Genomic DNA, 26,988 nt, shown 5'->3' with positions numbered 1-26,988 from the left:
TGATCTAGGATTAGAAATTAAGCCCAAGGAACCAAACAGGTTCAAGTATTAGACATGATTGCCAATGGAAAACCTGAGTGTGGCAAATATCAAAGATGAAGAGATCAAAAAAGTTTTTACACAAAAGCTGTTCAATTCAGTAGTTTTCGGGAGTATTTTGGTGTATGTTCTTTTTTCCTTATGCTCATTTTCCATTCATTTTGTTGGGAGGTTAACCATCCATGTTCACAGACCCCTAAAATTTAAAATGGACCCCCAAATTTCAAACTCCTTACTTTACAGGAACAAAATTGTACTAAAATCTAGCATCTTTTTTGCCAATGTATGTTTACTTACAACTGATGTCCAGTTGTTTACAGATTAAATGTATGACCGCAGTGACTTCTTCATCTAGTTCCTTTTTTCCTGTTAATTTTTTTTCTCCCGTTTTTGTTTTCTTATATTTTTAACCCCCCCCCCCCCAAAAATAATAATCATTAAATCTAAATGGAACTTCTCAATTTAAATGGAAATGAATGACCTTGGCTTCTCTAAAAGCAAATTAGGTAGAACAAATCTGTTTACCTTAAAATTCCAAAATGGTTAATGCTGCGCTAATCTGGAGAACACAACAGTTGTTGGCAAACAAGAGCTAATGAAGTAAATTGTGTTAGCTATCATTTTTCATTTGGTTGCATCCATGTATCAAAGCATCTCAATGTATTGTATATTGCTTTCATTTAATTTAAAACAAACACATCGTAGGATGGAAAGCACTTACAATTGTTGGTGTATTGCTTTTGTGTCCTAAACTCAGCTTTGCAAATAATAGGGCTACAGTCTGTAGACATAAATTTAGAAAGATCAGCCACTTATATTGAGGAGAAATCATAGGTTTACTTACTCCTCTGATATAAAAGAAGCAATTTGAGCATCTTACCACTCCCCCCCCCCCACTTTCCATTCTGAAAGCATCTTCTGAATTACTCTTGACACCTTGAATAAGACTTGAAATATAACATTCAATAGACCAAGTTTAATTTTGAACACTATATTTTGTTATAATTTTGCCTGCGTTCTTATAGGGTTGAAGGCACCGGAAATTGAAATATTCCCAGAGAACAAATACTAAACTGTATCCAAAAACACTAGCTTCCACCGATGTTTTTATAAGAATCATATGCTTCTTGAGCTATCTTTTTCTTTCCATAATAGTGTTCCTTTGTGGACCATTAAACTATTGTTCGCAGAAACTTCAAATGTGCTACAGTTCTCTCTCTCTCTCTCTCTCTCTCTCTGTCTCTGTCTCTGTCTCTGTCTTTTCCCATGTAAGATTGAGAGTATCTTGGCGACGTTTTGACGAGACCCCACTCGCCATCTTTGGCTTCGTGCTTGTGTGAGCAAAGCATGATCAGAGCTGTTGTCTTTCTATAAATATTGGTGTGTGTGTGTGGAGTGCTGGCTTTGTTGCTGTATTAATAATTATTAGAAACACCCCCACAACATGAATAAACATGATGATACCTCCCGCCTACCAGACATCTGGAAGCCAGCCCTAGTAAACTAACGAGTCTCACCCTCCACCCAGGCCGTTACAACACGAAACAACCAAGGACACACAGCCAGCACCAATCAGCACCAATCTACCATCATGATACAACCACACAACCAATCATTCCACTTACTGAAACAAAGCCAGCACTCCACACAAGACAATGGGTGGGTGGGGCTACATTCAGTGTATAAGAAGCACCCAAATTTTCACCCTCTTTTAGGAGGGAAAAAGGTGCACCTTATACTCTGAAAAATATGGTAATTACCTCAGCAGTGTTTAAATAAATAGATGCATCAGTTCTACTTTGCATATTGCCTTAAGTTTTTAAATTAAATGTCGTGTCCAAGCAGCAGAAATCCAGATGGACATTAGATGGTAGCAAAAAGAGGCAGAAAATTTACCTTCTGCTGTCACCTGGTTGTCGTTTTGACTTTTGCAACCCAGATATGGTACTTCTCCTTAAATAGATCACATTTCAACCTCCTAGTATGGATCTGGTGATCTTTGTTCAGTTTCCATAACAACAGCAATTTCATTATCAGGATTTCATTTTGATTTTGATGGGGAACAAAATAAGACAAGAATAAATGGATTTATTAAGTTGTGAGTAAGCTAATGCTCTCTAAAAAAACCTTCCCTGTTAAAGAAAAAAAAGAAGTTTAATAATAGAATAAACATCACAGGTAGTGAAGATAAGATCATCTTTATTATCATTTTTTTCTGTGGGCACTCTGGCGGACATTAAAAAATGAAATTATTGTCTTCTCTCAAAAGTACACCTACATAACACGCATATAAGTATGCTATATACATACATACCGTGTTTCCCCGAAAATGCGACATGTCCTGATAATAAGGCCATGCCACATTTTTCTGGTGACCAAAAATATAAGCCCTCCCCCGCAAATAAGCCCCCTGGACAACCCCCCACCTCCGACCAGGCAGAGTGCTGCTCACCAAACTAGCAGTATCCTGAAGGTGCCAAGTCGCGGGACCGGTGGGGGGGCAAAGGTGATCGCGTTGCTTGGTGTCTTTGGCTAGGTTGATGAGCGGCACTGTGCCCAGCTGAAGAGAGGAGTTGCCGGGTGCCTTTCTCTTGCGAGCGGGCTCCCAAAGAGCCGGGCACAGCAGCCACCCAGCAAGCCCCCTTTCCAGCCATGCAGAGCACCATTCACTGACCTAGGTGTGTCACCAAACCACGTGAGTGGCTGTTCCCATGGATTGGTGCTTTCAAAATGCCAGTGAATGGCGCTCTGTACGGCTGGAGAAGGGGGTTGCACGAGCGGTTCTTCTGCTCCCACTTGATGCCTCCCAGCCTCACGATGCCCTGGCCCAGCTCTCTCTGCAGAGCCAAGGCACCTCCGCTGCGGCCGGCATCCCAGCATGGCTTTTTCGGCAGCTTCCAAACTGAGTCTTCTGGCAGTGGCCGCTCTGGGCATATGCTCTATGGTTGTGGTCTGGCTGTCGGCTGAGCGTACAACCATAGAGCGTACGCCCAGAGTGGCCACTGCCAGAAGACTCGGTTTGGAAGCCGCCGAAAAAGCACTCTCTATGGCATATGCTCTATGGTTGTACTCTGGGCATACGCTCTATGGTTGTACGCTCTGCTGACAGCCAGCCCACAACCATAAAGCATATGCCCAGAGCAGCCACTGCCAGAAGACTCGGTTTGGAAGCCGCCGAAAAAGCACTATGGCGTATGCTCTATGGTTGTACTCTGGGCATTCGCTCTATGGTTGTACGCTCTGCTGACAGCCAGCCCACAACCATAAAGCATATGCCCAGAGCAGCCACTGCCAGAAGACTCTGATTGGAAGCTGCCCAAAAAGCCATGCTGGGATGGCGGCGGCAGCAGCGGAGGTGCCTTGGCTCTACAGGGAGAGCTGAGCCAGGGCATCGTAAGGCTGGGAGGTGCACAAGTGGGAGCAGAACAGCCGCTCGTGCAACCCCCTTCTCCAGTCGTGCAGAGCGCCATTCACTGGCATTTTGAAGGCATCAAGCCGTGGGAGCCGGGTGGTGGCGAACAGGCACTCACGCGGCTTGGCAATACCCCTAGGTCAGTGAATGGCGCTGGGCCTGGCTGGAAGGGGGGTTTGCCAGGTGGCTGCTGGTGAGCATGGTCGCTTCATGGCTGTTGTGTTGCACTGCTGCGACAGCGCAACACAGCCATTCACCCCTGAGGCTGTGCCCAGCTCTTTGGCAGCCCGCTTGCAAGAGAGCAGCCGCCTGGCAAACCCAAAACAATAAACCCTCCCCTCATAATAAGGCCCAAGCCATATTTTGTGTGTAAAAAGAAAATAAGACCCTGTCTTATTTTCGGGGGAACACGGTATGTATTGAATCTAGAATTATGGTTGTAAGTCATGTAAGACATTAAGACGGTCACTGTGTGGCATACCTCATTTTATAACCGTTTTTGTAGTGGTCTTTAACTGAATTATCCCAGTCATTAAGTGAATGCTGGGGTAGTTAAGCACCTTTTAATAATTTAATAATAATAATTTAAATTTATTAGCCGCTCCCTTTCCGAAAAGGACTCGGGGCGGCGTACAATGGAGTAAAAAACATATAACATTTACATAAATCCATGACATACATAAGTACAAAGACACACATGTTCGGAGGAGGTTAACAGATACAATACATAGACAATTAAAAACCATTAAAATACCCTAATTACAAAACCCCATGTACAATCCAAATTCAAAATGTTAAAAAACAGACAGTCAGGAGGAGTACGGGAAGATTACGGTTGAGCCAGGCCAGATAGTTGGAAGAGGTGGGTTTTCAGTTGTACACGGAAGGAGCGGAGATCGGAAGTAATCCTGATGTCCCGGGGGAGGTCATTCCACAGGGCTGGGCCCAGTAAGAACCATCATAGAGAAAGATCACATGACTGCAAAAGTCACATGACAGCAGAAGGTGAAATGTGGGCCAGTTGCCAAGTACCCAAATGCGATCACGTGACCACGGGGTGAGGGGCAGCCATTGAAACTTCAAAACCGGGTTGAAAGTAGTTCTTTGAGACATCCATCATAACTGAGATTGCTAAATGACGGGTTGTAAATCGAAGACTACAGTACTTAAAAAGATCTATGATCCTTGGATATTTGCCCACTCTCTTTAAGTACTCCTCTTTCCTATTCCTCTTTTCTATTCCTCTTTTCTATTCCTAAAGTATTCTTAAAGTCTCTATTCCTAAAAATATCACTGTAACCCTTTTTTTCTTTTAAAACAGATGAACGACGGGCCTCTTTGCAAATGTAGTGCCAAAGCCAGGAGAACAGGGATAAGACATGGAATCTATCCTGGAGAAGAGGTAATTGGATTTTAGTTTCTCAATGAGGAGAATTGCTTAAGGACATGGCTGACTACGGGCAGATCTGGCAGACTGGACTAAAATGAGGCTTTGTTTTCTATTAGCACAGAGCTGGAGCTCTGGAGCATTTCCGACCATTGGCCAAATTCATTGAGAGTCGGACGGCATACGAGTCTTAATAAATTATTATTTTCAGGGGCTGCTGGAATCTTCCAGCTATATTTGGAAAGCTGTAGCTAGAAGGAAAACAACTGGCAGTTTGAAGGCAACCTGTATGAAGAAAATATACCCAGCTGGGAATGATAGCTGGTTCAGTCTTGATTAGCTTGCAGCTTTCCAGATGTGCAACACTGCAATTCTGTTAATGTCTTACATATGTAGCCTTTTGCTTCAGGTGGGAAGACCTGAGTCAGCACATTAATCTATTGTTAACTCCCATATTACTAACATTCCTCCGTCTATTATTTTCTTTTCTGCTTTATTATATTTGTATAGTTTGTTTGTTTTTTAATCTTCTCTATATACCTACAAAAGGCAAGTACCAATCACTCATCTCGAAATCTCCAGAACTGTAAAACCTACAAACTTGAAATTTGGCATATCTGTTCCTCTTGGATTCTAGGTGCTCACTAAGAAAGGATTTGTTGAAATGACAATCAGATCATTAGTATTTCTTATACAGTATTATGTTAACACACTCTGATGCTAAGAAGTTAGACATTCTACTCCCCCGCCCCATCTGAAAAGAACTCTGTTCCAACTGCCAGTTGCAACTGGATGCTGGTGGGATTAAAGGGCTCAAGCCCATCTATTTTATTGTTGTTAGACTTACAATAATGTCTTAATCTGTAACAGACCCTTAGCTTACTGTTTTCAAGGACAATCATAAATTTATCAAGCCCGATCACATAGTTTCATAGCGAAGCATGTGTATCCAGCTAGTAATGATTCTATAATGGTTTGAGGTAACTACTGTTTTAGATTTATTGTTTTATTGGATTGTTGCATGTCATCCAGAGTCGCTTTCCTGAAGTGGGCGGATGTATAAATGTTATTAATAAATAAATACATAAATAATTACACTTAGATATTTTTGAATTTGGGAAGCCTCAAAATAGGCAACGCTCTGCCCTCCTCTCAGTGCTCCTGAAGCAAAGTCCATTCCGTTCTTTTCCCTGGCAGAAACACAGCCTTGGTTTTATTTCTTCTGCTTCAGTTCGGCCAATCTCACTGGGGGCTCTACTTTCCCAACCTGGATACCCTCCAGATGAACAGTATAGACGTTACAAACCTCAGCAATGGCTGGGCAGTCCAACTGTTTAAATAGTTCTAAATTCAGGATAGCTGGTTTAGAACAAGCCGGATTTTTCTGCTCTTTTGTGGAGATTAAGTTTCCTTCATCATTTCTTTTCTCTCTTTTTCTTAGGATCCAAGCCAAAATAGGTTTTCTTCCCTTCTCCAAACTGTATATAATATGATTTTTCATGGAGTGACAACCAGCCTGCCCTGATGTTAGAACTCCCGCCAAGTATGGATTGGAATATAGAACAAAAGCAAATGATTTACAGCCAGAAAAATTCTTCAGTGCCCTTAATAAACAATTGGGGGTGGGGGAGCTCATATATTTTGAGTTGCCTAACAAAAGTTGGATTATTCAGAGTATAATCTCCCCATTTGTCCTGGTTTAAACCAACATGAGATTGGCCAACTTAAAATCTTCCCTTTAATATCTTTTAAAAATGACAACTTTCCATTCTGTCTTAGTTTCAGTGACGTGCAGTCAGGTGAGGCAAGTGAGGCACAGCCTAACCTCTCATCATCAGGGCAGCGAGTCATTCAATGGGAAACTTGCCTTTTGGGAGGAATGACCCAGCTTGGCTCCCGCTTTCGATCTGCCTCCCAACGACCGAAAGGAGAAGCGAAGAGGCAGGAGAGACAAAGCAGGAGCCAAGCCGAGTCATTCCTTCCAAGAGGCAAGTTTTCTATCGAATGACTCGCTGCCCTAGACTCAAGGCTCCAGTCCAGCCTGCAGTGCTTGCAGCCCCCGCCAGCTCCTCCAGGGACTCCCAAGCTCGGCACCAGAGAGCCGCCGCGAGAGAGGCCGGCCAGGTTGCCCAGGTGGTGGCAGAGGTTCCCTTTGTTCTTTTGGGCGCGGGAAGCGGGGGGGAGAGGCTTCCTCCGCTCCGTCCGCTCCCCACCTGCGCTGCCCTCGCCCGACAAGCACGCTCCAGATTCCACACAGCTCTGGCAGGCGTTGCCGTGGCCGAATCCCAGGGCGGAGGGCGGCAGGTCGCAACTGAGCATGCCTGACTGTGGAATTCTGGGAGTTGAAGTCCACAAGTCTAAAAAAATTGCTGCCACACCAGCTATAAACCTCACCGCACGTCACTGCCTAGTTTAGTTAGTTGCGAAGTCGTGTCCGACCCATCGTGACCCCATGGACACTGTTCCTCCAGGCTTTCCTGTCCTCTGGAGTCCATTTAACCTCACGCCTACGGCTTTGGTGAACTCCATTCAGCCATCTCATTCTCTGTCGTTCCCTTTCTTCTTTTGCCTTCAATCTTTCCCAGCATTAGGCTCTTCTATAGTGGGTAATTGTCTGTAATGTCTATGTTCCCCTAATGCTAATGCTGTAAAAAACTGAAATGAAATCTCTTCGCAACCAAATGGTGTCGGCTATTTATGGTACGTACATGCATAATCCAGACTCTGCACAGGCAGTCTTCATTTAGCAGCCACAGTGGATTCCACTGAAATAGTCAGGATTTTTTTACTCTCTTGTGGGGGTTAAGTTTCCTTCATCATGTCTTTTCTCTATTCTTCCCTCCTTAAAGCCTATTAAACCTTGCCGTCCTGTGACCAACAATGCTGGAAGATTGTTCCATTACCGCATTACGGTGTCGCCTCCTACCAACTTCTTAGTAAGTAATTTGAAGCATGATAGCAGCTTCTTGAGCCTCCCAGGACGGCTTTCCCCAGCTTTTGATTTTATTTCTTTAGACAGACAGACCCACCGTCATAGAGTATGATGACCACGAGTACATTTTTGAAGGGTTTTCCATGTTTTCCCATGCTCCTCTCACAAATGTAAGTACACTCTCTTTTATATTCCGGTTGTACTGATGCTCTTACCTAATTGGGCAATGAAACGTCTGCAAGCAAACAAGCTCAGTGTTCTGACCTAGGCTTCCCAAGTTTCCCATGGAGCAAACTCCTTGTTCTGACAAAAACCTCTTTTATTAATTTACTGTGAATTCTGCTCATTCAGATCCTGCAAAGTCTTTCAAGGGAGGATGTACAGTCACAGACCTTATCTGGCTTGGAAAGCTGCCATGTTTTATCTGTAAAACCTGGCAAGGAGTCTCGGAGAGTCATGAACCAATTAAGCGAACTAATTGTCTCCTGCAAACTCCACTCCCCTTTCGCTCCTCTTTTATTTCCTCTGGGAGGGGCTATTCATCGTCCACCTGTGGCCTTACTCCCAAGTCGATCCCTGTTCTTTAGCTGTTCCCTTCATCTGGCAACTCTGTGCATGCGCACACTGGGAACAGGCTCCAGCTGTTTGTCTGCCTCACTGATGTCTGACTCTGAAGGCAGCTGATAACTGGCGTACAGCTCTGGCCCCCTCTTTGCCTCCAACACAGAGCCCTCATCAGAATCTTCCCCAGACTCCTGGACTGGCCCTGTTCCTCTCCACCCTCCTCACTGTCCGAATCTGCTGCCAGCTCTGCTGGCCACTGGTGGGCCGCAACACTCAGAGAGCAGTAGGGATCCCACAGGTTCTGGCTGTTTCAAGTAGTCTTTACTTTTCTGTATGTAAACAATTCTCAGTTTAATTCCTAGGGCTATGCATGCTTCCGAAATCTCTCGGAAGGAGTTCTCTGGATCTTGGGCATCAGATGTCTGAAAAAACAGCGACAATGTTTAAAACCTGCATTACTTTGAATGACCAAGTTCTTAAAGTAATGGAATCTTTGTTTACAGGCTTATGCAGGAGTCTGAAAAAAAGTTGGGTTGCTTTAATGAATAGCAGAGTAAAGGTCCAAAGCACTTCTTCCAAATGATTTTCCAAGCCAGCACAGCCCAATTAATTTCCCACCATGTTTTCAAGTGGGTTTACTGGAGCAATCCTCCAGAGGAAATTTTCTGTAGGATTGAAGAACCTGCTGCACTGCAGAATAAATAGTTTTGGAATAAAAAAAGCCTTAGTAATACGGCTTTGTATAGTGCACCTATTTACTTCTGTTTTATTATTTCTGAAGTTACTGCCAAATTGAAATGTGTAAGGTGCCTAGAGGGGTAAAACCAATACTTCTCCAGAGTTAATCATAAGAGTGATTTCCTATGTCCCTTGGGTTCATTTGAGTTTCTCACTTTAGCCTGTATTCCATATAGCTGTTTTGTTTACTACTTTATTTTATGAAACGGTGCATTTCTATACATGTAAACAATTGGGTTTTTTTAGAAGCCTATATTTTATAGAGAGGAAAAAATTGGTTCTGGACTTCTCTAGAGCCTTCTTATTGGGATTTTCTCTGAAGAAGGGTATCTTTTCCTAAAACATCAACTGTTCAATTGCAAGAGCAAGCCTTCATCCTGTTTTTGCATCTTCTCAATTCTCTTTTAAGCTCACAAGGCTTAATGCATGACACGCAAACAGAGAAATAACGCCAAACTGCTGCTGTATGCTGATACTTTTCCCTCCTCCCCCTGCATTATTATTGAAGTATCAATTAAACTATTATAAGGAGTCCTCAACTTACAATCACAATTGAGCCCAAAATTTACGTGGCTTAATGAAAAGCTTGTTAAGTGAATTTTGCCCCATTTTACGACCTTCCTTGCCAGAGTTGTTAAGTGAATCACCGCAGTTATTAAGTTAGTAACATGGTTGTTAAGTGAATCAGGCTTCTCCATTGACTTTACCTCAGGGGTGAAATGCTCTGGAGTCTGCTACCTGTTCACTTCGCTACTGGTTCGCTTCGCATGCACCTGCACACAGCGACGGGGGTGCGAACAGCTGTGCCACAGGATTTAGATTCGCTAGCAAATATAAATCACAAGGCACAGCTGGTTGTCACACAGCTGATTGTGGGAACTTTTAAAAAACTTTTAAAAGCATTTTTTTACTACCGTTTCGGGGAGGCATGTAAAATGCTAAAAAATGCTAAAAAAGAAGTAAAAAAAAATTCCGATGATCAGCTGTGTGACAATTTCTAGCATTTTTTTTACTACTGGTTGGGGCGAACTGGTAGCATTTTTTACTACTAGTTCAGGCAAACCGACCCGAACTGCATTTTACCCCTGCTTTACTTGTAAGAAGGTTGCAAAAGGGGATCTCAGGACCCAGGAACACTGCAACCGTCATAAATATGAGTCAGCTGCCCACCATTTTGATCACGTGACCATGGGGATGTGATCAACGGTTGTAAGTGTAAAGTATGGTCCTAAATCACTTTTTTTCAGTGCCGTTTGAATGGTCACTAAATAAACGTTTGTTGTAAGTCGAGGACTACCTTTATTCATCCAAGGTATTCTGGCAGACAATATAAAACTGAGAATGATTTATTGGCTAAAACTGCAGTTCTGCGGCCAAAGAGAGAAAAATAAGAAAGAGTTTAAAAAGTGTGGTTTTTTCCTCCCAGGGGAAGCCATTTTATTTAAAAAGGCATAACTTTTCCAAGACTAAGCTAGCATCTCAGAAAGAGCACATCTTCTGTTTTCAGCTAGAAAATTGTAGCCTTTGTGGAGATGGCGGCCAAAGATTGTTGACCTTTTATAATTAAACCATGAGAGCTCATTTTCTGCTATGTTTGAAGAGCATGAACTGGGAATAGTAAGACCCTGGTCAAATCTTAGTTCAGCTAATGACGTGCAGCTGTGTGAGATGGGCTATCTCTCATCACCACCCCTGCAAGGGGTTTACAACTGTCAAAACTTGCCCTGTAAACTGGCTGCAGGCACGCTCAGGCAAAGCAGAGTGAGGGCCAACTGTCAAAACTTGATCTGGTCTTTCTTCTTTGTTTTGCCTGTGCAAGTTGGTGCACCTCTATGAAATATAGATTAAAATGTAGTTATGGGATTTAAAGCGAGGCTTCCATTTTCTCGCCTCAATGTAAGCATTGGTTCTGTTCATCGGCAGGGGATACAGAGACTTCTTTTATATTTTAGGGATCACAGGAGCATGAAATGGGGGGATCGGTTCTGATCTAGGTTTCGCAAAATCACGGAGCAGGCTCCTTGTCTCGACAAACCCCCTTTTTATTAAGCTAATAAGAATTCCGCTCATTCACATCCATCAAAGTCCTGGCAAACAGACTTTCAAGGGTGAATTTACAGCCACAGACCTTATCAGGTTTGGAGAACTGCCAGGCCCCTTTTGCAACCTATCTTCCAAATGCAATGCTGTATAAGAAAATAATTGGCAAGAAGCCTCAGAGTCAGAAAGAAATCTTCACGCTAATGAAGCAAACTAATTGTCTCCTGCAAACTCCACTCCCCTTTTACTCCTCTTTATTCCATATGAGAGGGGCCATTCACTGTCCACCTGCGCCTTTACCCCCGAGTTGGCACTTGTTCCTTAACTGTTCCCTTCTCCTGGAAGCTCTGTGCATGTACACATCGGGAACAGGCTCCAGCTGTTCTTCTGCCCCACTGACCTCTGACTCTGAAGGCAGCTGGTAACTGTTGGTGGCCCGGGCCCCATCTCTGTCTCCAATGCAGAGCACTCCTCAGAGCCTTTCCTAGACTCCAGGACTGGCCCATGTTCCTCTACAACCTCTTCACGGTCCGAGTCTTCCACCAGCTCTGCTGGCCGCTGGCGGGCCACAACAGGAACTCCTGTCTTGGAGTGACTGTTGGATAAGCCATGGAACTATTTGTGTAATATTAGAATCAGAATACATAATTCAATAATGGAGAATAAGTTGACTCCCTCTTCCTTGTGGCAACCCCAATCTCTAAGATGTCAAACTTGCAGCGTCATGTTGCCGTCATGTGACGTTTCACAACATTTTTTTCCTTCACCGAGTTTGGGTGGGCGTGGCCCGCGTGTGATGCATCTGGCCCGCAGGCCACCAGTTTGACACCCCTGATTTAAGGGGTTGCCACAAGGCAGGGGGAGCCAACAGGAAGCAATGGATGGAAACTAATCAAAGAGAGAAGCAAACTAGAACTGAAGAGAAACTTCCTGATAGTTAGAACAATTAATCTGTGAAATGACTTGCTTCCAGAAGTTGTGGGCGTTCCAACTAAGTTTTTAAAGAAGAGATTGGACAACCATTTACCTGAAATGTTATAGGGTTCCCTGTCTATAGAGTAAGAGGTTGTACTAGAAAACCTCCACAGTTCCTTCCAACTCTGTTATTCTGTAATCAAATAAGGTTAATATTTCTTTACTAGCAAATGTCCACTGGTATTATTAACGATCCGTGTTCTGTTATTGTATTTACATCTCAAACTCTAAAAGTAGAAACTATTTGATGGATTAGAATAGCATAAATTGTGTGAACAGCTGTTCTGTATTCCCATAACAGTGTTTATATTCTCATTGCATGGAATGTACGTATATTACACAGTACATAGGTAACTTGTTTACATTCAATCACTTTGGTGCATCTACTTTAAATGTTCAGTAGGTGGCAGCATTTGATCATGCCATTACCCTTCTGCTTTTGATGCCATTTGCCAGCTGGCCATCACAAACTTTATTTTACATATGCAACATTACTACATCGGGTCAGAAGACAGCAAAGGCTCTTAAGAGTTAATTGCACTGCTCCTTAAAAGTGTTTCATGTTTCTTTGTCTCTTCCTAGATTCCTCTGTGTAAAGTAATCAGATTTAACATTGATTATACAATTCATTTCATTGAGGAGATGATGCCTGAAGTAAGTTATGAGTTTGATTATTCAAGACATCTGTTTGGTTTGCAATGCACCAATATATTTTAGATTTTTGATTCATGCATACTTTCTGAAGTGGAACATATTGTATGCCTGAGTAGGATCTTGTAATTAAAGATACACTGTTTTAGAATCACAATGTCTATGAATCTGAAATATAATTATAAAAATATAATAAAGCAAGACTTAAAACAAGTTAAACATCCCCCCCCCCCCCAATAAGAGCAGGTCGTAATCTCAGCTGAGTAAAATATTAAGTGCTGCTGAAACTTTTCCTCAGGTGTGAAAAAACAATCAGATTATTGCACCCCTGTTACAAATACATATGTGTGTGTGTGTGTGTGTGTGTGTGTGTGCGCGCGCGCGCACGTGTGCTTGTGTGTGTTGTATTTGTGCTGATAAATAAATAAAGGGAGACTAGTATAGATCTATTTCAAGCTATTTAGCTCTCATCAGCTAGCCATACCCTTACTAGAATTCGAACCAGGGCTGTATTACATATTAGGCAGTTGTGTTAGCCACTAAGCCACAGGCTCTCCTTCTTATCAGCTAAGCCAGGGAAATAGGTATGTATTTGTGTTACAACCCCTGGTATGCCCAAATATGGGAGGGAGCTCACTATTCCCTCTTTCTGTTGTTTGGCTCATTACAGAAGACCATCCAGGCAGAAAACCATATTTTTATTTTTAATGTTGCCTTTTTATATTTGTGTTGTATTTGTGCTGATAAATAAATAAAGCTATTTAGCTCTCATCAGCTAGCCATACCCTTACTGGGATTCGAACCAGTAAGGGTATGGCTAATACCAATGTTCGAATCCCAGTAAGGGTATGGCTAGCTGATGAGAGCTAAATAGCTTGAAATAGATCTATACTAGTCTCCCTTTATTTATTTATCAGCACAAATACAACACAAATATAAAAAGGCAACATTAAAAATAAAAATATGGTTTTCTGCCTGCATGGTTTTCTGTGATGAGCTGAACGACAGAAAGAGGGAGTAGTGAGCTCCCTCCCATATTTGGGCATACCACGGGTTGTAACACAAATACATATATATATATATGTATATATGTATACGTGTATACGTATATACGTACACACACACACACACACACACACACACACACACACATATATATATATATATATATTTGAGGGTAGGAGTAAACTTTTCAGCATAAGTGTCTTCCAAATGATAAAATTAACTAGTTTTGGTGGAGAAAAGGTTCTGCGAAAAGAGAGGCGTATAATGATTTTAATATATAATTTGGGGCCTGAAATAAATATTTTCAGAGAGAAAGTTCCTATGTAGGTAGCTAAATATTGATCCTCTTCTGAGATCATTTTCTATTTCCTCCTTTCCTTTTTCTATTTCTCGCTTCTTCAACATACTCACCAAAGTAAAGTATGAATGTTTAAATTATTTGTTCCACATTTCTTCATAAGATAAGCGCTGGATGGGAGATGATCTGGGAAATGTCTTATTATACTAATACCAATGTTACCAATATGTGAATTTTAAGGGAAAGATATACCTTTCTGAATATTTCATTTGTTAGCCCAAGATAATGTGGTCTGCCTTACATCCTAGCCCCAATTCAGTTTGGCCTTTGCACTTAGTATTGTTGCAATGTCTCCCTAGTCACATGATCAAAATTTGGCCAATTTATGATGCAATATCCTGGGCTTATGGGCTCACCATTTGCAACCTTCACAGCTGGCTTCCAACAAGCAAAGTTCATGAGGGGAGCTGAATTCCCTTAACAATCATGTGATTCTCTTTTGAATTGCATTGATTTGCTTAACATTTGCTTTGCCAGCCGGGGCAAAAAAAGGTTGCATAGTTGGGTGTGACTTAACGGTTGCCTTGGTTAACAATGAAAATCTGTTGCCATTTGTGGAGTACCTGTATTCATAAAATGTTGCTGTGGAAGGCAAACAGCAGGATTCCAAGTCAGTTCTTCATTCTAGGTAAATGAAAGTGGGCAGGAGCAAAGGCCAATGTAACATATGGATATCTTCTCCCCTTGACTGTTGGAGATTCTGCCAACTCCATTTCTGGTTTCTCAAATTTTGTAAAAAGTCATCTTTGTTTTTCAGTCCTCTTGTCCCAAGAAATGGGAACTTGGGCTGAGGGTGAAAGATCCTGCAATTTGAGAGTGATGAGATCTCCTCTCCTCCCCTTCTCTCCTCCCCTTCTCTCCTCCCCTCCCCTTCTCTCCTCTTTCTCCTCTCCTCCCTCTCCTCTCCTCTCTTCCCTCTCCTCTCTCTTTTCTCCCCTCCTCTCCCCTCCTCTGTCTTCTCCTCCCCTTCCCTTCCCCCACCCCACTCTTCCCTATCCTATCTTATCCTACACCTGATTTCAGGGAATGCATTTACCTCTCATTATGAAAGTTGGTAGCGATGCTTATTGTATGATCTTGACTTGTCTGCTTTTCCCCCACCAGAACTTTTGTGTCCGAGGCCTGGAACTCTTCTCTTCTTATCTCTTCAAAGATATTTTAGAGCTATACGATTGGAATCTGATTGGTAACTATCTTAAAAGTGTATTTATGGGAGGTCTCTAGTTTGCTGCATAATAGTCTATTTGCTGTATTGATATGCTGGTAGATTCTCTCTTGATGCATGCTAGAACTCTTCTCCCATCTGGCTACAGAATCTTTTAATGAAAGAAGGGAAGGTACCTTGGTAAAAAGCAAAAGTCAGGGATTTATATCACATTTTTGTATTGTGATTTCCCCCAGGAAATCCAGGGAAAAAAAGAGAGAGATAGGCTAGTTAGGGATGATAGTTAAGGGCATCCTTGAGAGTCAGAAGCCGTATGAAGAGCTATAAATAAGTCTATCCCTTGGTAAATAAGTATTTTGCTTATAGGACTAGGTATAGTTAACTGCCCTCTATTGCCATCATATTGTGCAAAGTGCCAATGATATGCAGAGATGATGACAAATTTCCAATGAGACATTGACCCTAAAATTTTGGGGACCCTTAATTTTTTCCTCCTCCCATTCAAACATGTCCAAATTCTTTTTGGAACTTGCATTTTGAGATTCCTGGAGAAGTCCCTGAAGTTTTCTTGGCAAGGTTTTCAGAAGCGCTTTGCCATTGCTTCCTCCCTATTGCTGATAGAAAGTGACTGTCCCAAGGTTTATTGCCTAAGTTGGGACTAGAACTCACAGTCTCCCAGTTTTCTAGTCTGATGCCTTAACCACTACACTAAACTGCCTCTACCCCTAAATTAGGAGGCAGTCAATTAATTCAGAATATTTAAGGAAAGGAGATACCCAGTCTAGAGGATGTGAATATTGCATAGCTGAAGTTTGTGTTGCATGGTGGATATAAATAGTTGATACATTATAATCTACATATTTCATAGCTATTATATGGCAGATTTTGTGGCTCTTTAAATGCTCTTTATTGTCCACTGTAATTCTGAGATCATGCAGTTGTATGTTCTGAGTTTTCCTTTTACTAGCCGTTTTTTTTTTTTTTTTAGTTCTATTGAGTTTCTCTCCAGATACTAATTCTCATAAGTCCCACCCATATACTACCCATCTGTAATATAATGATACTTGGAAGATCCCAGGTTCCCAATCTTTTTTCCAGAGGAAGGGGCTAAAAACTTGTTTTTCATAAAACAAAACACTGTTTTGTAGGATGTAAAATCATTTGCTTTGTAGCAGATTTGTAGAATACAAATTCAGTTCTATAAAAGTAGTTTAATCTTTACTGAAGTACCAAAGATGCAGGTAAATGTTCTATGAAATTACACCTTGTGATATATGGCATATTGCTGTTCATTTTGTTATATAAGGTCCTTCATCAGAATACAGTGGTACTTCATGTCCTCGGTTCCATTTCATGCCACGCTTCGTAAGGTTTCTTCCAGGTAAGTATATTTGGTTTCAGTGTGACAGCTATTCTTTTAGTTACTTCTCTCTGAGAAAATATAAGTCTATGGCTGGACTAGTGTTTCTCAACCTTGACACTTGAAGATGTGAGGACTTCAACTCCCAGAATTCCTCAGCCAGCTCTGCTTGCTTGGAAATTCTGAAAATTGAATTCCACACATCTTCAAGTTGCCAAGGGTGGGAAACATTGGTCTGGATTATACTTCTTCCAAACTTGCAAATGTGTGTAAAAGAATCAGACATTCAATTGTCAAGTTGGAGATGTTTAAATCTATATTATTTGTGTCTGTTCTTAAGAGTTTATTTTAAGAGCTTCAATAAGTAATTTAGTATATATGTTCAGCCATAACACTTATTTTTCTACTGTGCACAAAGCTTCGATTGCTACTAAGGTTCAAATGGAATGCTAAAGTCCAAATAATGAGAAGGCGAGCAGGATTTCCCTTGTGTTTGTTTTGATCTATCAGCTTGCCGAGGTGTGTTTATATTAGAGTTGAAGGTGTGCAAAACATTTTGAAATGTTTTGTTTTTAAAGATTTGATATTTTTTATTATTTCTATCTAGCATTGGAAGTGCCTTTTCTTCTGCTGCTTGAATTACATGTGATGTAATTATTTAGGGATTTTTTTAAATGTTAAGGTTTGATTATGAACTTTTTAATATAATTTTATTGTATTTTATTGCTGTAGCTTATATTTGAATGTATTGCACTGCCTCGGGTGACTGGGTCCAGACTGGTGGTTTATAAATATTTAACTTATTTTTTTAAAATGTAAATATGTTTAAAATTCAGCAGGTTGTCAGACTTTCAGGCTTGTGAAATAAGTGTGTATATACCACGTCTTGATGTGGTATCGCAGTCCTATTAGCTTTGAAGGCAAAAGTCCAGGTTGACATGAAAGCATAGCCTTTTCGCTGCTTATTTTAAGACCTAAAATTACACACACCCTCACATTTTTGCATTTGCTTTGTGAAACAAAAAAAACAAAAGTACAATAATTTACATCTAACTTTTAGCATATTGTAGAAGAGGGGAATTTCTTATTCTCAACTGGTTCAAGCTGTACACAACCTCCATGCTGGACTTTTTGTGAATTTCTATAGATTTTATGCAACCACTAAATTGAGCAACATCAAGTTCCAATAATTGTGTTGTGGCTTTCTAATATAGGATGGCTTATTATTTGAGTTAGTGCATTATGCAAGGCCAAAATATGGTTATCCTGGCTTTGGTTTAATATTTTGCCTCACCCCAGCTATTACGACTGTGGTTTCTAAATTAGTGTGATAGGTGAAACCCATCAGTTGTAGCTTATGGCTTGATGTGATGTGTAGACAATCATTTAAGTTTTCTGTTGAAGCCATTTAGCTGTCCTGAAACCATTGCTCGTTTTTGAATGCTTTCCTTTCAATGTATAAAAGAGCTTGACAACCAGTCCCATTCTGTTTTTAAGATGGTGGGAAGGAAGTTCTCTCAATGCATCAGATCCTCCTGTATTTGATACGCTGCAATAAACCACTTGTGCCAGAAGAAGAAATTGCCAATATGTTACAGTGGGAAGAACTGGAGTGGCAGAAATACGCCGAGGAATGCAAAGGGATGATAGTGACCAGCTCTGGCATGGTACTGAAATGTTCTCTCTTGAAATTAGACTACAGTAAATATACACTAAATATTAGCCATTCCAGCTACTACTGAGGAGCGTATATTTTTAATGTTACATTACCACAGAATCTATTATGGTTGAGCAATGTGTCATTCTGTACCCCATTTGCCACCCGGGTCCTCTAACCTGGATGAGGCTGAGTATTTCAATGGCATCAGGGTATCAATTGTGGCCTCCTTTGTGGGCCCCAAGTAGGGCACAAAATACAGGTAGCCTTCGATTTACAACCTATTCATTTAGTGACCGCTCAAAGTTATAATAGCACTGACAAAAAGGGACTTATGACTGTTTCTCCACACTTGCAAAACCGGCAGTTATTTCTGTTTTTTTTTGACAAAAGCGCGAACCAAAACCATTGTTCATTTTACAACTGTGCTTAACAACAACCACAAAAAACTTTAACTGTGTTTTAAGTTTTATGACCATGATGAATATGACTGTAAAGGGAAGACTGCATTACTATTGTAACTCGAGGACTACCTCTTATGAAATCTAACAATGATATTGTCTAAGACAGAAGTCCCCAACCTGTGGACCATGGCCCACTACTGGTCTGCAGCCTATTGGCAACTGGGCTGTGTGAGTGGCCAGCTGGTGGGTGTGCATGCGCAGGCACAGCCCCACTAACGCAAGCATTGTGGAGGCTCATGGCCCCGCTCGTGCAAGGGCTGCAGGGGCTCAGAGCATAATTTGTGTGGCCGTTGTAAGCACTTGCAACCCCACTGAAGTGAGCGCTCATAGCCCCACTTGTGTCACAAGGATTCTTGGCCCCACTTGCACGAGCAACTGGTGCTCATCCACGCACATGCACATGTGCCTGACCTTCCCATAAAACCACCCCCCCTCCTCCCACCCCAGTCTGGGCCGTCAACCCGGAAATATTGGAGAACTCTGGTCTAAGACATTAACATTCCTTTGTATTCACGTGCGGGTTAAATGCGTTAGGTTTCATTCAGTTTGTCTAATATGCTGAATGCCAATGAAACAAGCATAGAACAATAAGCTAAATTACTGACAAGGGAATACAAAGTTCAGAAAGTAAAAAAAAAAAAATTTAAAAAGTAGGGCAGGAAGCAATCTAAGCAATGAATTTTAAATAAATAATCTGCTTGCATTTCTCCCTCCCGCCTCCATACTCCAGAGCATTTCATCCATCTCCCAAAATAAAGAAAATCTCATGTCACATAAACACCTCTTCCTGTTGTTTTCTCCTTAATATGTACTGTAGAACACATAAAGGAAGCCTCCGTTCTTCTGACAACCGGAGTAACTTTTGTGGATTTTAATAATGAACCTCTCACCTTGCTACTTGTCTATAATGACTAAAGATCATGAGGGGATTTATGGAGCATCATTTTATTGTGTGTGTGTGTGTGTGTGTGTGTGTGTGTGTGTGTGTGTGTGTGTGTGTATGTGTCTCCATGTAGCTTTTTAAAATAGGAATGAGAAAAGGAAGAAAAATCAGGTTTTGGGTGTGCATATTTTTCTTTTCTGCCAAGTCCTTTAGTGACAATAGCAATTATTCTCATTTTTGCCGGGAACAAATAGAAGAGGAAGATTTGCGTGGGTTTTCTTCTTCTTTGTTAATGTGAAGACTAGAATAGAGAGAGGGGGAATATCTCACAGAGCATAACCTTGTAAATTTATTGAGAAGAGCATTGCATTATTTAAATAAAAATGAATTTTGAGTCTCCTTCAGGGCTAAGTATCCATCCCTTTCTGTGGTGATGTTTTAACTCTAAAGTTTAGAATAACAGTGGCTCTTGCAAGATAATTAAACTTTTATCAGACTTTTCATTGATTCCATCTGTAGCCTACATTTATATTAGTCCTTTCAGCCACTATGAGCTCCTCACATATTAATTCCTGGGCGTAACTTTACTCTATAAAAACAGAATGGTTAATTTTGTGAAAACATTTGGGAGAAACAGAAGGGAGATAATTCTAATTTTAGTCCTCCCATAAATTACTGTAATAAATAAATAACTGTGACTTAAACAACCTAAAATTAACCTCAGCCATTTTGTGTTTTAAATCTAGCAGTAGCATGAAATGAGGTGACCATTTTGTTATCCTTTCCCACGTCTGTCTTATGTTCAGGCTGAACTCATTTAGCCAGCTCAAAATTTTCCATTGCCTAAGAAGCCTCTTTCCTTTTCTGTGTGTGAACATGAAAAGAGTAACAGAACAGATATTTCACCCTTTTTCACCACATAGTAATAGTTGGGCATGTGAATAGGATGATTTGTTTGCCCAGGAAAGAAAATCCAATTAAAGTTGGGAGAGATACTGCTAGTTTCAGACTGCTAATTTTCAAGTAGAGCTGCTAGCTACTTTCAGAATAGTGTTAGTAGATGTAGTGCTGGGAGGGCAGATTTTGGCATTGCCCGTTCCTCTTCTGGGTTTCTGGCACGCAGGCACACGTGACAATCAGCTGGCCTTCGTGTGTGTGGCAGTGCTGGAATCTGAAAGAGCTGGTCTTCCATTTTCTGGCGTAAGCATGCCCACCAGCCAGCTGATCATCGCATGCTAATGCACGATAGTAACTGGAAGACTAGCTGGCTAGCATGCATGCACACACTCGAAACCATAAGTGCATTTTCCAGCACACGCATGCCTCCTGGGCAGTTCCTCTTCTGGGTTGCGGCACCGACAAGCGCGTGCGTGCTCCCTTTTCGACACTCAGTGCCGAAAAGGTGCGCCATCACTGATATAGTGCATGAAAGTTCATAGAAATCTTCAATGTATTAAGTTTGTTTGTATCTTTAGCAAGTTACATGTACCCAAAACTCTATAGCAATAGCCCTTAGACTTATATACCGCTTCATAGTGCTTTACAGCTTCTCTGAGTGGTTTACAATGTCAGCATATTGTCCCCAACAATCTGGGTCTTTTACCAGCCTCGGAAGGATGGAAGGTTGAGTCAACCTTGGACTGGTCAGAATTGAACTCCTGGCAGCAGGCAGAGTTTGCCTGCAATACTACATTCTAACTATTGTGCCACTATCATAGTTCAAATAAACATTGATGGAAGTATTATTAGTGGAGAATTTATTTCTTTTCTCTTTTTTCTTTTGCTTTTCTGTTCCTGCAGAAGCCCAGTTCTGTTCGCATTGATCAGTTGGATCGTGAACAATTCAACCCTGATGTGATTACTTTTCCCATTATTGTCCATTTTGGAATACGACCAGCTCAACTCAGTTATGCTGGAGACCCACAGTAAGTTGCTGCCTTATTTGTTATATGGAACTAATCAATAACGTACCGTGTTTCTCCAAAAAGACGACCCACCATGAAAAGAAGTCCTATCACATTTTTGAGTGCATGCCATCCAATTAAACCTCACCCACAAAATTAGCCCTAATTAAGATCCCGCCCACCCTGGGGTGCAGGGAATGAGGTGTGGCACATGCTAGGGAGGGGGGGATGTGGGTGGTGGTGGAGCTGCCCTACTTACCAGGCCTCATACATCCCGACATCTGCCTTGCATTCTTCTGTAGCCATTTCTTCTGCGGCTGCTTGCTGCCACTCACAGGCAATAGCCTCTGTTTCGCCTTGTGATGCCTGCTGGCCTTCCGCAGAAGCGGGCCAGGAGCAGGCTCCTTCTGGGCAGGGCTGTTGGTGCCCCCGTCACGAGGTGAGTCAATAATTAGAAGAAGGTGTAGCCATTGGGGGGGGGGGGGAGGCGGTCAAAAGAAGAGCCAGCCTTCTTTTTGGAGAAACACGGTAACATTTTTTTTCAATAGGCAATATGTATAAGTAGTGAAACATCCAATATTATTGTCAGGTGTCCATGTCTAAAATGCTTGCCTCCTTTTCCATTGGTTGAGAGTGGCCAAAGTGCCGTTGTCTCCATGAGACATCACAGATGGTTGTGGTCAGGATTTGATGGAATTAACTGAATGGACTTTATCATGCAATCATCCTTTTTCCCTGAATATTTATTTCTGGTACTTTTTCCCCTTCTTGGAAAGATTCACTTCCATTAGCAGTGGCCCAAGCTACTTGTCTTCTGCTTCCAACTCCAAGCTGCAGGAGATAAAAAATCGTACACAATAGATGATACTGGAAATATACAGGTTGTTCTCGACTTACGACTACAATTTCTATTGCTAAGCGATAGTAGGTGTTAAGCGAATTTTGCCTCATTTCATGACCTTTCTTGTCACAGTTGTTAAGTGAATCACTACCGTTGTTAAGTAAGTTGTTAGTAACATGGTGGTTAAGTGAATCTGGCTTCCCCATTGACTTTCCTTGTAAGAAGGTCACAATCACAGAACCCCGGGACACTGCAACCGTCATAAATATGAACCAGTTGCCAAGCATCTGAATTTTGATCATGTGATGCTGGAAAGGTTAGAACTGTGAAAAATGCCCATAAGTCACTTTATTCAGTGCCGCTGTAAATTTGAACAGTCACTAAATGAACTGTTGTAAGTCGAGGACAACCTGTATTAGTTTGTATGGTTACGAAGAGAATTCCGGTATATAAATTAATTCTGGACAGGTTCACTAAGCTAAACACACAAAATGTAACTATGGTTCTTTCTCATCTCTTCCAGGTACCAAAAACTCTGGAAAAGTTACGTGAAATTACGCCACCTGCTGGCTAATAGTCCCAAAGTGAAACAAGCAGATAAACAGAAATTAGTTCAGAGAGAAGTATGTTGTAATTTCATCTTCTGGCAATTGTTGGTTTGGCAGTTTGCCTTCAACCGAAGTCTGTCGTGAATCCTAGTTTATTAACCAAGTTTATAGGCATCTGAGTGTTTTAATTTATGTTATTCTATTATTAGTTTGCGGTGAGTCTGAACTAGAAGAATTTTACAGCTAGAAGGTACAATATTCTGTATTTTGATTGAAGATGCAAAGAGATGTGTGCGAGAGGTAGACTGGGAGGAGGGCCGTTGGCAATTTTAAGGGAGTAAAAGCTGGTTTTGGGGGTTCTGGGAAGAATACTGGTTTTTTTTAAATGTAATTTACTGTAATTCACTTGTATGCACAAAAGCCAGGTTTTTCAAGTTTCATTACCAGCAATATAGACTTATATACAGCCCCATAGGCTTTTACAGCCTTCTCTCTAAGCGGTTTTCAGAGTCAGCATATTGCCCCTAACAATCTGACTCCTGATTTCACTGACCTCAAAAGGATGAAAGGCTGACTCAACCTTGAGCCAATGAGAATTGAACTGCTGGCAGTCTGCTGAGTTAGCCTGCAATACTGCATTCCAACCACTGTGCCAACACAGTTCTTTTACTACCCTTACTAATTAGTACTTACTAAAATTATTAATCCTTTTTAATTTAATATGGGTATTCATTCATAGGGGCGCGGTGGCTCAGTGGCTAAGACGCTGAGCTTGTCGATCAGAAAGGTCGGCAGTTCCATGGTTAGAATCCCTAGTGCTGCATAACGGAGTGAGCTCCCGTTACTTGTCCCAGCTTTTGCCAAACTAGCAGTTCAAAAGGATGAAAAAAACGCAAGTATAAAAATAGGAACCACCCTTGATGGGAACTAACAGTGTTCTGTGCCTCTTCGGCATTTAGTCATGCCGGCCACATGAGCATGGAGACGTCTTCGGACAGCGCTGGCTCATCGGCTTTGAAACAGAGATGAACACCGCCCCCTAGAGTCGGGAACGACTAGCACATATGTGCGAGATGAACCTTTACCTTATTTATTATTATTTTTTTAGCTGCAGAGAGTCTTATGAATGGAAAGTGGAGATAGAGAGGAGGAAAATAAGTAAATAATAAACTACCCAAACTACCCAAGGACTGTGTATGGCTTCTGCAATTTTGGGGATCTTTTGAATATATCAAAATATATTAGAATGTTCTAAAATAATGGTAATTATTTTCTAGGGATTTAGGAAGCTGTCTTGTACAAATGAGGTCACTGGCCCATCAACTCAGTATTGTCTAACCTGGTTAATCTTAGTTTTGCCTGTGAGCCACATTTCTTCCAGCTGTTTGGAGTTCTTAGGAGATGATAGAAATGCACAGTACTGTATTCATCAATTTACGACCGCAGTTGGGACTTCAGTCGCTAAGCAATGTGAACGTTAAGTGAACTGTGCCTGATTTTGCAACCATTTTTTTGCGGTTGTTAAGCAAATCACCAGGGCCATTAAACAAATCATGTGGTTTTTCAGCAGACCTAGTTTCCCTTTTGGCTTTGCTTGTCGGAAACCCCCTGGGAAAGTTGCGGTCGTGTGACCCTGGGATACCGCAACTATTGTAAATACATGCTGGTTGTGAAGACCCTGAATTTTGGTTATGTGATTGTGAGGATGCCATGATGGTAATGAGCACAAGAACCAGTCATAATTCCCTTTTGCAGCTCAGTTGTAACTTTGAATAGTGTTTATATGAATGGCCGTAAGCCGGGAAGTACCTTTAGTTTCAATCTTTGATTGCTCAATTCAGTACCAATTCTCGAATACAGCTTGTCTGTCTGGAATCTGCACTGTATATCGGACATTAACACAACTGAGCGAGTCCAGGGGTATTTTACGAGAAGAGTACTCGGCTCCTCTACTCACAACAGAATACCTTATGCCACCAGGCTCAAAATATTGGGCTTGGACAACCTAGAATTACACTACCTACGGTGTGATCTAAGCTTAGTACACAAAATTATCTGCTACAACATCCTACCTGTCAATGACTTCTTCAGCTTCAACCTCAATAATACACGAGCACACAATAGATACAAACTCAAGGTAAACCGCGTCAAACTCGATTGCAGAAAATACGATTTCAGCAACAAAGTGGTCAATGCCTGGAATGCTCTACCTGACTCTGTTGTTACATCCTCAAACCCCCATAACTTTAACCTTGAACTGTCTATTGTTGACCTCACCCCATTCCTTAGAGATCAGTAGAGGCGTGCATAAGTGCACCAGAATGCCTAACATCCCTGTCCTACTGTCCCCACTTATTTGTACTGTACCCCTTTTCTGTGTTCTTATTCATGTTTACTCTCATTCCTGTCATCTTGTAGATGAGTGACAAACTAAAAAAATAAAATAAATAAAATAAAAAATAAAGTAAATCACAATTAAGCCCATGCGTTCTATCAGTAAAAAAAGAAGGGGGGGTGCATTTGAGCAGACAAGAAACTGCTTTGTTCGAAGACTGCTGATAGCTGAATCCCTTAAGCAAAACACAAGACTTGTTGCTGTAGTCAGTGCTTGTGATATGCCTGGGTGAAATATCCTAGAGCCCAGGGACATTAAAATTTCCTTCCATAGTTATTTACATCTTCTGAAACAGAAAAGGAGTTGCTTTAGGCAATGTAGTAGCTGTCATACATCCAACCTTGGGTTTCCTTGTCGTAGCAGAATCCTATTATATATCATACATTACTTATAAAATGTTGCAACCTCCCATTTCCTTTTAAAACCAGAATGCTCTTCTATATCACTAACGACTCTTAAAATGTATCTCCAATTAAGAAGGATGTATTTACGGACTTGGTCAAGACTGAGAGAGAGCATTCTAAGGTAGCCAGATCTAATCTTGTAATTCTGTAAAAACCCATACGAACAGAAAATTCTACACTAAAAGCATGTTTAGAAAATAATAACATGACAACTTCATGGATTTAAGATGGGGAGAGCAAAAGGGGAAGGAAGGAGATAGAAAATGTTTGTTTTTAAAAAAACCAAACATTTTTTCTCTTTTTAAAAAAAAAACTGACATTATTGTACTGCTAAATAGTTTTGTACTGGAGAAATAGGGAACTTGCTCACACTTTTTTTTTAATCATATAGTGTAAACCTGAAGATATTTGCTCAGAAAAAAAAAGAACTCTATGCAATGGCACTTCTTCCAATTAATGTTTTTAGCAGCCTTTTGCAGCTAAGTGTCACATTCCAGTTGTGTTGGCCTTCAGGGTGTTGCAAGCTTTAGAGTCTCAGCTTTTGGCTTCCTCTCTTAAGGGGGAAGGTCCATGCCCTATTAATAAACCTGCCCCATGGCTTTGACAGAAAATAACTTTTTTTTAAAAAAAATACTGTAGACTATTTTCAACTTTACAGAGGTTTTTCATTGCTGCAGTGTAGAACAAATGGAAGACAAGAAAAGTTTTTTATTAAAAAAAAGAAATTTCTTTCTAGGGAGTAATGGACATGTTATTGTTAAAAGTATAGCAGATAGGGTTTGTGGATGATTACATTTCACTGCAAACCAGAAAGAGAGAAGGAGAGCTACTTTAGCATTTATCACCCTGTGGTGTAAATCTCTGTTTCTAGATTTTTATCACCTGAGCCGACTACTTGCTTCCTGAAAATGTCTCTGCTTCATTTTTTTATTTTATTTTTTGCTTCTCTTATGGATGTACTCGGGGGTCTTAAAACAGTTGCTTTAACAGAAGCCTACTGTAGAAAGATTTCAGCAAGATAAAGAGACAGTTAAACACTTGCTTGTCTTCATTATTCTTCATTGTGGTGTCTGTGATTTGCACATGTGGATTTGGGCTTGCAGGAACTTCTTTATAACCCTCTACAATAGGCAGTTCTGTGATGGGAATCCTGCCCTCTGTGGGGCTCTTTAGCATCTGCCTAAACTAAAAGTAATTCTTTTCCAAGCACAATTCTCAAAGAATCACTTTAGCAAAATTTATTGAGAAGAATGAGATGGGTTTGCA

General features: G+C 41.2%; 1 protein-coding gene across 2 annotated transcripts in view; it reads left to right on the top strand.

Moving 5' to 3' along the window:
• Positions 1–26,988, top strand: part of DROSHA (drosha ribonuclease III) — a 122,049-nt gene that overhangs the window by 18,171 nt on the left and 76,890 nt on the right. For both annotated transcript variants that reach the window (XM_081951537.1, XM_081951536.1), the window contains exons 7-15: positions 4,773–4,853; positions 7,688–7,774; positions 7,854–7,940; positions 12,670–12,741; positions 15,206–15,287; positions 16,573–16,647; positions 18,124–18,293; positions 21,431–21,555; positions 22,899–22,998. In XM_081951537.1, coding sequence (XP_081807663.1) covers positions 4,773–4,853; positions 7,688–7,774; positions 7,854–7,940; positions 12,670–12,741; positions 15,206–15,287; positions 16,573–16,647; positions 18,124–18,293; positions 21,431–21,555; positions 22,899–22,998 — 879 coding nt within the window. The remainder of the gene's footprint in view (positions 1–4,772; positions 4,854–7,687; positions 7,775–7,853; positions 7,941–12,669; positions 12,742–15,205; positions 15,288–16,572; positions 16,648–18,123; positions 18,294–21,430; positions 21,556–22,898; positions 22,999–26,988) is intronic.

This window comes from Natrix helvetica (genome assembly GCF_964273705.1).
Source record: "Natrix helvetica genome assembly, chromosome: 4".
NCBI classification, from domain to species: Eukaryota; Metazoa; Chordata; class Lepidosauria; order Squamata; family Natricidae; genus Natrix; species Natrix helvetica.
The sequence above is the reverse complement of the archived record's forward strand: the minus strand, read 5'-3'. Positions and strand labels throughout refer to the sequence as shown.